Source organism: Pseudorca crassidens, chromosome 6 (assembly GCF_039906515.1).
Source record: "Pseudorca crassidens isolate mPseCra1 chromosome 6, mPseCra1.hap1, whole genome shotgun sequence".
NCBI lineage: Eukaryota > Metazoa > Chordata > Mammalia > Artiodactyla > Delphinidae > Pseudorca > Pseudorca crassidens.
In genome coordinates, this window is record NC_090301.1 from 78401609 (window position 1) to 78419196 (window position 17588).

Here is a 17588-nt window from a genome sequence, read left to right on the forward strand (position 1 = left end):
GCTTTTTAAGTATTAATATAGTAGCATAGTTTCTATATCTATAAAAGCTCCTTGTAGATAACGGTTAATGCTTCATAACAGTCCTTCATTTTCTTATAAAATTATATGTACAGCCATTTCTCTCTTACTAAACATTTAGATTCTTTTACTACAATGAATATCTCTTTCTGTATTTTGGATTATGCTCAATTACCCATTGTTCAGTGGTAACTGGTGTTAGTGATGTGAGATTTTATTTCTTTCAGATTTTTAAAATATATAGATGTAACAAATATTGTGTGCATACTTTGTTTTAACAACTCTACTATATATTTAATATCCTGTCATTTCTACTTCATTTATATCATGAGCATTTTATCATATTGTAAAATAGTCTTTGAAAGGAAGTTTTTAATATTTCATCATATGAATGTTCCATAATTTGTTAAATTTTTCCTCTGTTGCCAGACATATAAATTTTACTTTTTCCTATTAAGAATGCTTTCATGAACAGTCGAAATACATAAACCTGTCTTTATCTCTGATTATTTTTTAGGATACATTTCTGAAAGTAGAAAAAGGGGTAGAGTATTGATATTTTAAACGTTTTTGATACTTCTTGCTAAATTACTTTCTGTGGGCATTCACTGTGTAATTATTGAGCTCCTTGTATGTGTCAGGCAGTATTCTAGGCACTAGAGACATAACAGAACCAAAAATATACGGATGCACTCTGTGAAAGTATGGCTTCACCACAATAGCACCAACATTGAATATTACTGATTTTTTAATCTTTTTTGTTTAGGTAGATGAAAAATGATATCTTCTTTTAGTTTGCTGTTCATAGCTTTTTAGTTCATAGCTAAAATATCTTAGTTAATCAAGATATTTTATTTTCTTTATAGATTATGCCAAGGACTTGAATGGATGATGTCACGACTTAAGATTAGATGATCTCTACTGACCTGTTCTCATAGACTTTGTATAAATGAAGTGCTGGACTTTACCTGAAAGCTGCAAAAATTAATGGTTTAGATATATTTATAATAAACTGATTTAAACAGTTAAACTTTTTCTATAAGAAGAACAATTAAGACCACTTGTTTGAAAACAAAGATGAAGTCTCACCTTTCCATCTGCTTTCTCATTAGTTCCTTCCAAAGCAAGGTCTTAAAGCTGTGATGGACATTTTTCTCATAAAGAATCCTCTCAGGACATTGTGTAGCCTGTGGTAAGTACAAAGGGAGAGGAGGATATTTTTAACTTTAAGAGCTTTATTATCAAAAGTATTTTGCATAGGGTTGTGTAGGTATTATGTATATACCTCAAATTCAAGTTAATGGCTTTGATTTATGTTCTTAAAAAAAGGAAATAACACAAAAATTAATAACATCCTTAGTTATAACCATAATGAGATGAGTACTGGCATTGGTGGTAAGTGCCATTTTGTACTTCCCCTATGTTCTCTGTATCATACTAAGCAACCCCCAAATCAAAAAAGCAAGGAAAAAGCTTGACATTGTGTACCTAATATTTTGTTGACCAAATCACGTACAAGGAAACATGTAGTCCAGCTGAGTGAAATATCTGTCATATTCTTGACTTAGTATTACTTATGGGCAGAATTGCACATTGTGCAATCACCAGATTGCTCCCTTTACTGGACCTTATGCCATCTAAATTTACTGAGTAAATTGTTAATCTATTTTCAGTTAATCATTAATTGTGATTAAAATTATCAAGTGATTTTTTTCCAGCATTAATTGGAAACTGTTGCATGAAATATGTCTACCCAGAGAAGAAGTATCACACTATAAATATTATCAAATAATTTAGCTACAGTCTTCTTAGATATTAAATTGTATGTCAAGCATTTAAAAGTCAATTTGAGATGAAAAGTAAAGCATATTTTCTAAGCAACAAAGATAATTTCTTAATTTGAAAGTTTCTTATTTCTTAACTTAGGAGTTGGAATAGTTTGAGGGTTTTTTTGTGTGTCTGTAAGTTTTCCTCTATCATCTTAAACCACATGAATGCATTGTTTGACAATTACAAAATATGAATCCTTTTTAATGCTTTTAAGAATTTGGTTTAAATATTGATCAACATAATGTATGATTTTTACTAAGAAGTAACTTGGCCCCAAAACCTTTTATGTTTGCTAGGTTTTTTTTTTTTTTTTCCAGCATCTGAAAGTCTAAGGTATTTCTGTTTTAAATGTAAACAGACTTATCCTAAATGTGTTAAAACATATTCTTGGGCACTCTGTTGGTATATCTTTCATGCCCTGAAAATCTGGTGACTAATCCCAAACTGGCACGTTTTAGAATATTCAAGGAAAAAAAAAAAACTACTTTTAATACCAGCCTTTTAGATTTCAAAGATTTTGATGAGAAATAATAGTACATACTCTTAAGTATTGACAAAACTTTGAAAGTTCCTTTCTATAAAATATAAAATGCTCGTTATATAAATCCAAGTCAGGCATGGGAAATCAGCATTTAAAATTAGATGTTTTGTGTTTTATATTTATATTATAATGTTCAAAATGCAAGTATAACATTTTAATATTTGTGAACTTGCTTTTACAAAAGTAACTCCTAAATTACTAAGCTTTATTTGTTCATATGTCCTCATACTTTTTCAATCACTGTAAGAAATTGCTTGTATATTAAAAACCCAAATCTATTTTGTTGATGTTGCAGTGTCATCACAGACAAATATTCTGTAAAGTAGCCCAGCAAATCCACACCTTTTATCCTTTTTGTCTTTTAATTTCAATAACCATGGTTTAGTCCCTTGAATTGCTGCCACATCAGTTCAACAATATACCAGCATATTCCCTTGTCATCAAGGTGTTAGCCAAAATTTATTCTTTTTTTTTTCAAAATTTATTCTTAATTGGATGTTTAAAGCATGTACTACATTGTTACAGTTGGTTTAGCAATTGACATGGCATCATGAGCATGCATGAAATCTTTTACCACATTTATGAAACATGCTTTTTTTGTTACATTCTACCCTCCAGGCCAAGCATTAGAAAAAAGGTGGTACCTTTATACTTGTGCATAAAACCAAAATTACAATGGGAAAAAACTTTTTAAATTTGTGTACGAAAATACATCGAAATCATTGTAACAGTATTACTTCCAAATAACATGGAGAGCCTCATGAATAGTCATATTGGTGATTTATATGTAGTTTTTAAGTGGAATTAAGCAAAGGGCAATGCTTTTGGTTTTTTAATATGCTACTTTTGGGTATAAACAAACATTTTATTTAGGGTTATTATGCTCAGCTTTGAAAAGAACAAAGCTTCATACCTCTGTACATGTGGCTGGATTTAAATATCCTGTGTTTGATACTAATTTTGAAAGTTGTGTAACTTCTCTTGATATCTTCGTAAAAGTAACCATATTGCTATACGCATTTAAATATGTTTAATTTTGTCATATTGCATTTAGGAAGTATATCTTACACAGTCTAATAAGGATTCTTGTTTGAAATTTTTCAGTTCTATCTTCTTTGGCCCTCATGGATGGGCAAAGAATACATTGAAGGCAGGTAGTTTGCGAGGCAGGGGAAAGTGGGTAGGGAATATGACATTTTGCCTTAAGAATAAAAAAGTGCTTCAGCACTGCTGTCTGGCATTTTTAATGCAGGTAAAGTGATTTTAGAAGCGTGGCATGGAATAGAAAAGAGTTTCTGTTTTCTGGCCTTCAAGAAGTGCCTAGTAGGTAGTGACAGTGAGATCACAGAGAAGTGCAGGGCACTGAGGAAGGGCCGGAAGTCCCTGAGATGTTCTTTTCTTTTCTGAGTGTATAGTATTAAGATATCTAGAAATGGGATTCTGTTGTCCCCCCTCACAGGCACTTTACATCTCTTGCTGTGACTGCAGCAACCACATACAGTACAGACAACCTCAACATTTGTTTATATTAATGCACATAGAAAAACTGTAGACAGATTTCTAGTTTTCTCTGCAGGCATTTTTGGGAATATATCTGTAGTGTGTTCTACTTTGTATATAGGGGGTAATAGCACATCCCAGATTATCTGTGGACTTTGGAATCATCTTCTCTCAGTTACCCAGTCATATCCTAGAATCAATCCATCTTTCAAGGCTGGGTAGAGACAAGGTTTCTTTGCATGACTTAACTTTGAATACTCCCACTGTCCAAATATAATCTGGAACTTCTTGCTTTAGGATTGGCTTTCCCATAGCTCAGCCATCCCCTGCTCTCCGGTATCTTCATTGCCCATCAACGAAGATATATTATCTTGGTCCTGGAGATATTCTAAACTTTACCCATATCCACTGTTCTCCAAACTACTATAGTAGTTTCTAAGTTGGTTCTCTGGTTCTTTGCTATCCTCCACTGGCTTGATTCATTGATTTGCACTTTGCTCATTAGAGAGTATTATTAGAGTTGTTGAGTACATCACAAGACTGGCTTGCTGTGTGTACAGCACATAAATACATACCAGCAGTAGAGTCCTTTAAATTATACTCTATTTAACATTATAATACTACTTAATTTTAGCTTCTCACACTGAAAGGTAGATTCAGAAAGATAAGAGAACTACCTAGACTGCCAGCTCCTTGAGCTACTGGGTAGACGTGAAAGGGATTAAGTTATATGTGTATTATCTTCCCATTACCAAAAATGAGTTACGTTTTGAGGAATAAAAGACACCAGACCAAATTCATATGTAGTGTTTAACCTGAAGACATCCCCACATCCTTAAAACCATAGACCACATTTCATTTTTTTCCCTCATGTTTACTTAAAGAACAAAGATAAACATTAGCTGTCTAAAGGAATTAGTAATGAGAAGCCTATCTTTACAAAATAAACCTGTTGAAATGGACTTTAAAAACATCAAAATTATCAATCACCATGTATTGATACTATCGATGCATATATAATATAGACAATACTTTTTTAAAGTTCCACTTATACAAAAAATAAAACTTCTATATCATGCTCCCTCAAAGAATGTACGATAATTTTAAGACCAGGATGGTGGAGTAAAGGAAAGAAAGAGAGAATTTAAAAACCTTGGATGCTAAAAAGTGAATCTATTAAATCCTTAAATCATGTGTGGGATTGTGAAGAAATTGTAACAGGATACAGTTGGATTAATTATGCAATATTTCTTACCGAATGTCTAGCCCTTGTGTATTGTTCTGAAAACTACAGTTTGAATCTTTATGGTCTTGCCTGCTAGATATTGTGTTCTTTGGTAGAAAATTCCCATAGTCTGTACTCAGCAAGTGCCTAAAACTGATTTGTGTTGATTTTTAAGTCCATCTAATAAATTATACATGTTTTCTATTGTATTATATGTGCTTGGCTTACTGATGATACAGCCTTGAGGGTTTTTAAGTCATAATTTTTGCTTGGTTTGACTAAAAAGCCTCAAAACTGAAAATACCCATCCTAACCCTGAATAAACCATAGGTTAAGGAAGCACGAGCAAAACCATTTTTTCTCTTTCCTAATACAAATATTCCATGACCCTGGTGTTAGTTAATGCAGAGACTAGAAAACTAGACTCTATTTCTGTTCTTTTTAAATAGTTTTAACACACAGAAAATTATATTGTGTTTTAAAATCATAGTAAAAGTTTGTTGCTTGTGTAAGAGTAGCCTCTTAATTCTCATACTTAGTGGTTAGTAATTTTAAGTCGTATCATTTAGATCTTGAGCCATTTCATGTGTGTGCACACCAGAATCCTTCCTCTTTAGATTCTCCTTATAAAATGAAATATTTGATAGAACTCTACTATGTTTCTCATGTTCATTCTTCCTTCCTTCCTTCCTTCCTTCCTGCCTCCCTCCCTCCCTCCCTCTCTTCATTCCTTCTTCCTTTCCGCTCCCTCCCTCCCTTCATTCCTTCCTTCTTTCTTCCTTTCCCCTGCCTCCTTCCCTCCCTCCCTCCCTCCCTCCCTCCGTTCATTCCTTCTTTCTTCCTTTCCCCTCCCTTCCTCCCCTCCTTCCTTCCTTTCTCTTTCTTTCTTTCTTTCTTTTTTGACTGTAAACTCTGGGGGCAAAGACTGTATTTTCAGTGATTCACAATTACATTTTGTTTATATTTTAAACAATCTTGCATGAAAAGTGAAATGTATATATGATTTTAATTATTATAATATATACTATTCTCTTCCAAAACTTCTTACATTGGTGATGTAAAGAAGTCCTCTAATTATTTTTGCTTGAAATAGTCCTTTAGATTAGAGTAGTCTTTTGTTACATTATGTCCCTCTATGGTTCCTTAAGAGGAAGTGATACCTGCAGAGCACTTTTAAAGATATTTTCTGGGTTAATGTTCAAGATAACACATTGAAAAGGAAGCTATAATTATGTCTAATGAGGGCTCTTTTGGTTGCTAGAGATGAGAAAAATGAATACTAATTTTAATTTGTGCTTAAAATATATTTTACTAACTATATTGATTTTTAAATATGACACATGTATCTTGTAGATATTAATCTTCCTTGCTTATATTTTCCTAGAGAAACTAGATGAAAATGTGTTCCAACTAGTCTCTATATATTGACATATGTGCTCTATGTATATTGACATAATTGAAGCTGCATTTAATACAACTAATTAGAAACATTTTGAAAATTTTTAGGTTTATTGTATTGGAATTTCTAATATGATACAAGGTTTTGACTCAAGCTTTGTATGCAAGAAGAGGTGGAAAATTTTTCTTATCTCGTTATCATTTTATTAACTTGTATTTCTCTGTATCCTAGGAAAATTGTACATTCAAGGAATATTCCAAGAAGTGATAATCTTAGAGCACTTGGGTGCTTTTCTGTTTCATCAGTGCTGATATGTTAGGTACCTAGGGAAATAATGCTTCAGGGCCTTCTTGACAAGACAACTTCGTGGGTGGCTGGGGGATATTTATGTTTGTGCTCATGTTGGGTTGGAGTGGCAGATGGTATAGGGACCTCAATTGGTAAAGCAGTGCAATCAGCTTCTTTGCAGGTGTGTTACTTCATTATACTTGTAACATCATTCCTGTGTCCATAACTGACTGAAATGTCAAGTTCCAGAAATGTAAGGCATTGGGTCAGGTGACCAGTAGTAGGACCTAGTTTATAATGCAATAAAGGAATAATGTTAAGGTATGTTTGAGGGGAAATAACAAATATGATTTTACTGCTGAATTTCCTTTTTTAATATGTATATTAACTTTTTTTTTAAGTTGCATGTTAACCTGGTAAAAAGTATTGTCTCTGCTTTATGCTTTGAGCAAAAAGAACAGCAAAAAAAAAGACAAGTTAAATTGTTACCCTATTATGTACTATTACATATACCTTTTCTTTTAGAAAAGGTTAATTATAATTACTATTCACACATCCATGTTGTCAGTGTTTTCATTCTGGTTTATTGTCTTAATGTGTGCAGACTTGGTGATGGTAGCTCTATTAACTGTCCAGGGCTGGGATCGCCAGGGCAATTGAAAAGGTATGACGGTTGCATTATGCAAATGAAAAAACGATTGTCCTCATCTTCTCTAGGAACCTTTTTATGGAACTCCGTCAACTAATAGCATTCTATCTTTTACTTCTGGGTACTTGAATTGGACATGAACCTAATAAACAGTGTGACCAGTTTGTGTGATTAATTTGTCTTAAAATGTGAGGAAGGTCCAGTCGTTTAAAGTGAATATTTTTTAAAGTGAACGTCATGAGAATGGTTGACAGTAAACAGGAGAAAACGGAGGAAAAACACTGCGGATGCCTGGGGACGGCACCTCCACACGCATGCTTGTTGAGTAGCGGTCTTTCTCCCCTCTGCAATGTAAGCTGCAGGACCACAGTGACCACGATTGCTGTGTTTACCAGTTTACATCTCTCAGCGCCAAATACGGTGCCTAGTATGTGACAGGTGTTCAGTTTATGCGTGTTGACAGACGAATTAATGAACTATTAATATTTTTGTGTCCTGCCCCCCACCATGAATGAGCTTTTCTTATGTCTGTGATTGTAGCATACTACCTCATTTAATTCTTATTTCAATTTTTATCTCAACTTTTATTTAATTCTGCCTTATTTCAAAAGGAATTCAGGGTGACTATTTTTCTGACTAGTTCTTCTAGTAGAAATAAGACATATTTCCTTAAAAATGGCCTAAAAGCATCATGCAGTGCAAATAAATATATACAAATTTTATTTCTTTGAGATCTGTGTGAATCGGCATCTAGGAATGTCAGGAATGCAGCAGAGTTTGTGGTTTACCATCTGTAGACATTGAAATAGTAAATGGTACAACAGCTCTTTTGGGAAAAGATCTGTGTCATCATCTTCTTGATCTTTTATGCCCTTCCTTTTTTTAGTTTTCACATCTGGAATATCCTCTTTTGGGTGCTAAATAAACTTTATCCCATGAAAAGAATATTTTCACAATGCAAAATAGCCTCCAGCAGTCCTTTTGAATGTGTTCCTAATGACTGGAACCAACTTTTGGGGGATCCCATGAGTTGGGCTGCCTAAGTGACCAGTTATTCGCATCACTACATGGCTTACATTCTAGCAAATCATTCTGTATCAAAATGGATAAAATCTTTTTGAAACAGATCCAGTGTTTGAATTCTTCTAGTATTCAAATCCCCAAGTAATCTTCTACTGTATTTCCATTATTTTATTTTACAAGGAACATCGTGATTGACATCTTCCAGTGAAAGTTGTTTTCATAGTTAGGAGTATTTCTTTTGACTAGAATCCCAGAAGAGAAAATGGTTTGATGGGATTTGAGAATGCCTATTATTCCATATTTTATTAATATTGTATATTTTGGGTGGGGGAATTTCCACTCTAATAAAAGAATAAGCATGTTGTCTTACTTTGCACATATTTGATTATTGAGACTATTTTTCTTATATGCTTCAATGTCCTCTTAATTATTCTTTTGTTCATTTATTGTTAGAATCAGTGTTTTTCTTGTAAATGGAATAAGTTCTTTAAATACTAAATATATTAGTCCTTGATCATTAAACTTCCCCATTTGTTCCTTTAATTTTAATAATTATCTTTTCTTTCTTTTTAAAGATTTGATTTTATTTATTTTTGGCTGCATTGGGTCTTCCTTGCTGCACGCGGGCTTTCTCTAGTTGCGGCTAGCGGGGCCTACTCTTCATTGTGGTGCGTGCGCTTCTCATTGTGGTGGCTTCTCTTATTGCGGAGCATGGGCTCTAGGTGTACTGGCTCATTAGTTGTGGCTTGTGGGCTCTAGAGTGCAGGCACAGTAGTTGTGGCACACGGGCTTAGTTGCTCCGAGGCATGTGGGATCTTCCCGGACCAGGGCTTGAACCTGTGTCCCCTGCATTGGCAGGCAGATTCTTATCCACAGCGCCACCAGGGAAGTCCCTATAATTATCTTTTTAGCATATAAAAGTGTTTATGAATATTAAAAAATTACATAAGAAATGCATGATTTCTTTGTGTGAAAACCAGAAAAGAGACATAATAAGCAAAAAGAAAATTAAAATCATTCAGGGCTTCCCTGGTGGCACAGTGGTTGAGAGTCCGCCTGCCGATGCAGGGGACACGGGTTCGTGCCCTGGTCCGGGAAGATCCCACATGCCACGGAGCAGCTAGGCCCACGAGCCATGGCCGCTGAGCCTGCGCATCCGGAGCCTGTGCTCTGCAACAGGAGAGGCCACAACGGTGAGAGGCCCAAGTACCGCAAAAAAAAAAAAAAAATCATTCACTGTCTCATCATTCTAATAAAACCGGTATCAACACTTTGGAATGGGTATATATTTGAGTCAATATTTTGAATACAGAATTCTAAAAAACCCTGTAATTTTTCCACAATATACTATAAACATCTTTTACACATGAAACATTATTTTACTGGATGTATTATGTTTGCCTGTTTGGATTATCATAATTTATCAAACCAGTCTTCTGTTGTTAAATTGTTCCTTAGTTCTCACCTTTAAAAATAATACAATTAATACTTGAATTTATTTTTTATTCAAATTACAAATTGAATTGCTGTGTAAACGTGTTTGAATTTTAAAAGGCGTTATTGACATGTTGCATAATTGTCTTACCCAAAGAGTACCCACATCCTGGTCAATTCTTCACTCAAGCACATGACCATCCCTATATTAAGACATTTTTTTAAAAAAAATTAATTAATTAATTTATTTTTGGCTGCTACTCTTCGTTGCGGTGCACAGGCTTCTTGTTGCGGTGGCTTCTGTTGTTGTGGAGCACGGGCTCTAGGCACGTGGGCTTCAGTAGTTGTGGCATGCGGGCTCAGTAGTTGTGGCTTGCGGGCTCTAGAGTGCAGGCTTAGTAGTGGCGCATGGGCTTAGGTGCTCCACGGCAAGTAGGATCTTCCCGGACCAGGGTTTGAACCCGTGTCCCCTGCTATGGCAGGCGGATTCTTAACCACTGTGCCACCAGGGAAGTCCCAAGACATTTTATATTATAGTAAGATTTGTTGACCTGTTCATTGCTCCTCACAGGCCATCACTGCTCTCCAGGCATTTTCAGGTTGTGCTGTACATTGACTAGTTCTCCCTCACTTAGCAAAGGGCAGCACAGAGCTTCTCTCTACCCTCGACTTTTCTGTGATCTTTAGCCTTTAATTATTGCACAAAGTTTATTTGTTAATCCACTTGTAATGTATCCATCCTGTGCTAATCATAGATTTTTTTGGAAGAACAGAAGGGAAAAACCTAAAAAAGGTACTCTCTGCTCATGTTTTTTTAATGTGGGGGAAGAGTAATCTCTAACACTTTATCATCTAACAGAGATGACTGGTCTTCTGCCTGGTGATGCTTTCCTGCAAGTGTGTCAGTGTACAACTGGCAGCCTTTAATGCTAGTCCTTTTACTTTTCTTTTAAGGGTTCTTTGTCTTAGAGGAAGTTTACATTCATTTTAATAATAGAGATTGTACTCTTTCCCAGTGTGACTGAAACTCCCATCTTACCGTTATCTCTTGCAAGAAAATTGCTTTTGATGAACAAGTTTTTAAGTTGCAGGAACACATCTTCGTATATTTCAAACACTTACTGTTTCATCCTTTTAAATTCTTAGCTACTCTCTGGGTGTGTTTGAGGTATGAGATTGAACATCTTCATAGATTTTTGGTCATTTGTATTATATAAATTTTCTACCTCCTTTGTACATTTTGCTCCTGCTTTGTGAAAGTTGTTTTAAAGTACAATGATCTTTTGCCATGTGTCATTAATCTTTTTACCTTTTGTGTGTGTGTGTGTGTGTGTGTATATGGTATCTTAAGTTGGTCTCAGAAGAATTAAAAATTTTAATTGGATATATTAAGCTTTCTTTATGGTTTGTTGTTCAAAACTTTTGTGATGGAGAAGATGGAAAATAACTATACCTAATGGTTGTAGGATATTTTTTTTGTACGCTGAGTAGATGATAATGACTTTATATTTATTCCTTTTTTCCCCCAGTAAACTGTTTCTAGTTAATGTGATAGGATCAGTAAAGAGGACATGATTGGCTTTTTATCTACTGGAATATATTTCCTACATTTTCTTTGTTTTTAAGATTTTGCCTTTTTTGTAGAACCCTACTTAAGCCATATATTGAATACAATTCAAAGGTAAAAAGTGTTGAAAGTCCTGTGTTAATTCATTCAAAATATATATCCAGTGTCCATCCATTAATGTCCAACATATTAAGGGATTTGTTAAATTATAAGGTGAAACATGCTGCCATTAAATTTTCTTTACAAGGAGATTTTAACAGTGTGGGGAAATAACTGATGTGACAGGTAAGTGGGGAAAAAAGGATACAAACTTTTACGTCTAGTATGATCTCAACTATGTTTAGGAAAAAAGCATAGAAAAAAGGAAGAAAATGTATCCTAACAGTATATATTACAGGTTGTTGTAAGATGACAGCATTATGGTTGATATTTTTCTGATTCTTTATGCTTTTGTACATGCCAGATATTCTGTATTGAGCACGTTACGTTCATACTTAGAAACCAGTGTTGGATCATTTTTGTTTGTTTTTAAAGAATCATCTTAATGGGGTAGGAAAAATACAAAAATGTTTCTAATTTATAAGTAAATGAGATGCAACTCTGTTTTTTTGTTTGTTTTATCTTCGTCTAACTGCATTTGGGGCATTATGAAGAGAGATCAAGGTGATTAGTAAATATTAATTCACTGATACAATACCATTTGCAAACTCCAGTTGCAAGGTTGATTAATTTTGATAGAATTCCCATCAATCATTGTGGATATAAAGATATGAACTACTCTTTTAGCTTGTTGTTGATATTTTACTGCTTTTGAAGGATTCTTGACCATGGATAAGATCCATTCAAATGGTTATTTTTCAAAAGATACAAGCAAAATGCAGTGAGAGTTAGAAAAAAGAGGTATTATTTCCTGTGCGGGGTTCAATAACTCCATATAAGCAGGCTGGTATAGTAAACCAAACACTAGGCTGGGAGACAACCTGAGTGATAAACTTAGATCTGCCGTGTACGCACTTCCAGTGCTTTAAGACCTCAACTTCCTCATTTGCAAAACCCTTTTTTCTTAAGTGATATTCTGTGAAACCCCATGTAAACCAAAAACAGATAAAACTGTTGTTTTATTTCTGTCCATTTTCCGTAAGTTCCCACATTTACTGGGTGAAAAAAAGGGGGAGCAATATAATTAAAATTTAATTAGTATCAAATTTAATTAAAATTTTACATTTATTTAGAATTTTTTAAAATGTGTTCACTTTTTGAAAATAGGAAAATAATAATTGACAAAAAATGGGAAAGATGGATTTACTAAAGATAGAAATAAATTTTAAATGTTTAATCGTCTTTTTGTACATATAAATAGTGTTAGCATTTTGACTTCATTTTAATAAAAATAGGATGTATTTGAGAGAGAGAATGGTAGTCAGTTTTTAAGAAAATATAAATTTTTTTCACATTATTAAGTTGCCTGCTTGTTTTTTGTACTTGATAAATGAGAGCCAAATTAAAATTATTTATAGTTTAATGGATTGCTTCACTAATATTTGCCAGGTGAGAACATTACTTTAATAAAAGATGTTTATACAACATTTTTCATGGTGAGTATGGCTCTCAAATGTTTTATTCTTATATTATCATTTGATTAAAGAACAAATTCATTTGATTCAGACAAAATTATTTGCTACCCCTTAAAATGAATGCATTTAAGAGTCCATCCATGAAAAAGCAAAGTTGATATATAAGGGAATTATACCAAATGGATAACAGTGGCTCTCTGTAAGGAATGGGATTGTGGGAAGGTATAAAAATGACTTAGTTGTAACTATTCTTTTATTTTTATTTAATAATTTAATTATTAGATTAAATTTTTGTAATTAGTATCAAATAATTACAATTAAACAATATGTTATACTTTTGATATAAAGTTGGAACAGAGAAATATAAGAAATATAAATATATCTAGTGAATAATGACTATAAGCAAATAAATTATAATTTTCAGCTGACTTATCAAAATTAATTATAATTAATGTGCTGAATTTGAATATTAGAAAACAAGCTAACACTTTAAACATTAGTAATGTATTAAAAGTAAAATGACTCTTACTTTACAAGAGGATTCAGGTAATTCAGGCTAAACTTTCTTTTGACTTTAAGCTGCCGACAAGAGTGCCAACGTGATGACTTTCTGGGTACCGTTGCTGTAAACAAGCATATATTCCGTTCCTGCTGTGTGAAAAGGAGCCACATGTAATGATTGTGGTCTTATTCAAGGACAGAGTGCTGATGATATCATTTCCATAGACAGTACAATGCTGCAGCTGGCTCTGTCAGTCTAGGAGGAGAGTGCACTTAAAAAAAGACCATGAAGTAATTTGCAGTTCAGGGGCAGTGTTTTAAAGGAAATGAGCTGGAAGTCTACTCACTAAACCTTGTGCTGTTTTTTCTTTTTAATGTTTTTGTGTCTTCAAAGTGTAACCATACCAGCTTGCATAGCCCACGTTAGGAATTCAGGAAAGGGTGGACAGCGTTAAGAATTTTGCTTTTTGGAAAAGTTCTTTGGCGGGAGACCTTGGAAGAAAAAATTATATACATGTCTGGAATTTAAACCTACATTGGTAATTTCATCTAAGACATTTAAGAAATGTGTTTCAGGGATATTTATTAGTTATCTGTTCCCTTGCAGTGCAAGGCTGACAAGCATATAAGTGCACGAGTCCCAACAGCATGAAAGCAAGGAGTCAGAGTTCCCACTCTCCTTGGCTCAAAGGAAACACAAGTGAGTAGCATTCAGTGGACCAATAACCTGACCAAAAATCCATTAAGTGCATAGCTAGTTTTCCTAGGACAATATTTTAGCTACAGGTGATTTTTTGACACCATGTGTATCTCCTCACTCCTCTTCTCTAGTGTCCAAAAATGTATCTTTCAGCTTCTATATACAATAGCAAAATAAAATTCAACAGATAACCTGAATACCTACCATGTCTTAGAGATGGTGCTAGGGGTCAGGGATGTAGAGAATGAAACCACGTATGTTCCCAGGTTGCTTAATCTCGTGGGGAAGATTTATGAACAGTTAGCTTGGGCAGTGTTAGAAACATAACATTAGACATGTAAGTATTTCTGCTTCTGGTTGTAAGATTTCTGGCCCAAGACTCATGAGAAATAAATCTGTGCCAGAGCATCTCTCTCTTTTATTAGGTATCAGTCACATAGCTTGGTTCCTCTTTGGGATGTATTTTTTTCATATTTGTGCCTACTGACTCCTCTTTCACCCTATATTGTGGGAATTCCTCAAGACACACCACCACTCTGCTATTCCAAGTCAGTCAGGGTATTACCAAACCTCCCTCTCGGTCCCTGACCATTTGCTTTTTATTGAGACTCATGTTGCCTACAGACATATGTTGCCTGTGTGATTGTTCAGATGTCTGAAATGTGATGTGTATGTCAGAAAAATTCATCTTCCCTACTACCCACCTCTTGCTTCCTTTTTCCGTTTTCTCAAATTTCATTACCATTGATCTTCTCTTGGTCCTTCAAGTAACAACCTCCTTACATAGAATGGCCTCTCCTTTTCCCCTCCCTCTCTCCCTTCAACCTTTGTTGCCAGTATCTGTGTTTCTTTCCTTCTTTCCAACTTCAAACAAACATTTGAAAAGTTCTCCTGGTTTAAACTCAAAACTTTATTCCTTCCTCAAGTCTGTTCTTTCAAAATTACTGCTCAAGTTATTTAATACTAATCAGTTACATTATCACAAAAGTACTAGTATACCAAGTATTTTTTAAAGATTTATCAGAACAATGACAACATTTCAGAGATGTTTGCTAGTGATTATACATTTAAATTAATAATGTTTTGTATGCATATACTTCTTGATTCTCAGTCCACTCAACAAAAATGGTATTAAAATTAATTCTAAGGTATTGTTTGAAAAGTAAGTGGATAGAAACAGCTCTGAGTTGAACTTTAACATGTATTCAGAGATTTTTCTAGTTGTCCAGATGTTTATCCTTTCCTCCTTCAAATACTGGAACCACCTAAATAAGTCTGTTGAACCAAAAATCCCATAAAATGATCAGATGCTGCTGAATTCAACTGGCTGGTTTTCTACAGATTTACCTATTTACCTGTAAACCAAAATAAGTCAGAGATTCCTTGAAGTTGTTTATTTCTCCCATAATTGTCCAAGGCAGGTGTTCCAATTTGATGGCCAGGTCCTTCCGTCTTGTGACTCTACCATCCCCAAGGCCTTGCTGTTAACTGCATCAAGGCTGAAGAAGGGGACAGAGCATGGAGGAGATATGTCTGCTTCTTAAAGGCCTCAGCCCTAAAAGTGGCATGCCTGACTTCTGATCATATTCCATGGGCAAGAGCTGGTCACATGGCCACCACAAGATCCAAGGGAGGCTGGGAAATACAGTCCCTGGCTGGAGAGCCACTTCCTGGTCACCACTGTATCACAATCAATGAGTGGGATTTGGTAGACGACAACTCTCTCTGTCATGTAGGGCATTTGGACAAGTTGACAAATGATTACAGTATGGCAGTAAAGAATACGTTTAACTCAGTTAACTCGGACTGGGGGACAGGTCAAGGAAGGCTTTGGGGAGAGAGTGGCATTTGAGCTGTGTCTTAAAAGAAGAGTGAAAGTTAACCAGGTGAAGAAGAGGAAATGATTTGAGGCAGAGAAAACATGTGAAAGATAAGGAGGTATAAAAGTATGATTAGGAGAACAAAAGTAGTGCAGTATAAGTGGGTTGCATTGCAGAGCTGTGATAAGGTGAGCCAAAAGACGTGAATAAAGAGGCTTTAGATTCAAAGGAAAACTTGCGTATTCAAAATATTTTGTAGGATGTAGAATCCACAAGGTTTGGATGGGAGATGAGGTCTGAGATAGTGAAAGGTCATACTACCTATGGCCTTGTAACCACGGGGGAAATTTTGGATTTTATTGTAAATAAGGCTAAACTAAGGACACACATGTATTTATTCAATCACAACAACCATATTCTGCCCCCACTCCCCAGAATACAACATTTCCTAAGTGGTACATGTCAACATAGTGTACTAGCATGGGACTCATTATTTTAGAGTGACATTGACATGTTTATTTGAATTAATGTTCTCAGCTGAGCTGTCTCATGGTGAGAACAAGTTCACATGCAACAGAAATGAAGACAACAGGTATAGAGGGAGGAGAGAGAATGAAAATAATGCCAAACAATGCTAATGTGAATTTTTTTCTAAAATGAAACGTTTTGGGTATGGTTTTGCAAAAGCCAAGCCAAGATTCAATGTTGGGGGTAGTCTCCAAAAGGAAAGTTTTCCTCTCATTTAAGATAATGGTACCATTTCCCCCAAAGGCTGTGGTCCGATTCTCGTGGTGTCTGTGACAGGCACCGGCCCAACAACTCCATGCAGAGGATTTGGGGAAGAGTTCAAGAGAGGTTCAAGAGAATTTATATTAGAAAACTCCTACTTCTAAATAAGAATCTGGGACCTGATAATATGAAGATGCACTTTTCAAAAGAGCCCTCTTGAGACTCAAGGAAAAATTTTAGGAAAGGGGAAGGTCTCAGAGTTGAAGAGCAGACTTTGACACAGTTGCCTGTAGGATATGATATGAGAGGCATTTCTGAGAGGATTTCCTATTCAAAACAGCAATGTAGATAATTTTGAATAGCTAATCCCCAGACCCCTTGCTAACCCCAGGAACTTTCCAAAGTACTTGGTATTAAAATGTCATTCCATTGGTCAGGGTGAGATTTTTGTCTTAGAGTACAGTGGAATTGCCTTTACCCTGATATGGCGGATGCATTAATAGCCGAGTAACAGACAGGAATCCCATTTTGTAGAGTGTCTCCTGAAGCACCTAACTCCACCCACAGCAGGTGCCCCTTCTTGCCCACATGAGGTATTGCAACACTTCAGTGGACAGCTCAGCTCTCCTCTACCATTTTCCTTACTTTCCTTTCCCCAAGCTCAGCAGACAACGTTGCTTCATAATTAAAAAAAAAAAGTCAAGGCTATGAGGTGTTAATTTCTTGGTTTTCCTGCCCTCTTATCTACATATTTACCTCCCTCTGCCCATTTCTGGGAATTTGTTTCCTC

General features: G+C 35.0%; 1 protein-coding gene and 1 long non-coding RNA gene across 3 annotated transcripts in view; one reads left to right on the forward strand and one right to left on the reverse strand.

The window, feature by feature from the left end:
- ARL5A (ADP ribosylation factor like GTPase 5A) overlaps positions 1 to 7356 on the forward strand; it is a 27746-nt gene extending 20390 nt beyond the window's left edge. The window contains exon 6 of the mRNA XM_067741983.1: positions 885 to 7356. Within this exon, the coding sequence (XP_067598084.1) occupies positions 885 to 933 (49 nt within the window). The 3' untranslated portion in view covers positions 934 to 7356. The remainder of the gene's footprint in view (positions 1 to 884) is intronic.
- The window catches only part of LOC137226653 (uncharacterized), a 14963-nt gene extending 1234 nt beyond the window's left edge, over positions 1 to 13729 (reverse strand). The window contains exons 1-3 of one of the 2 annotated variants that reach the window (XR_010944454.1): positions 13578 to 13729; positions 1108 to 1205; positions 863 to 993 (exon numbers count right to left, since the gene is read on the reverse strand). This is a non-coding gene — a long non-coding RNA (uncharacterized lncRNA). Of the gene's footprint in view, positions 1 to 862; positions 994 to 1107; positions 1206 to 13577 lie in introns of those variants that run through there. The other variant, XR_010944455.1, reaches the window with a different exon arrangement.
- Positions 13730 to 17588: the final 3859 nt, after the last annotated feature.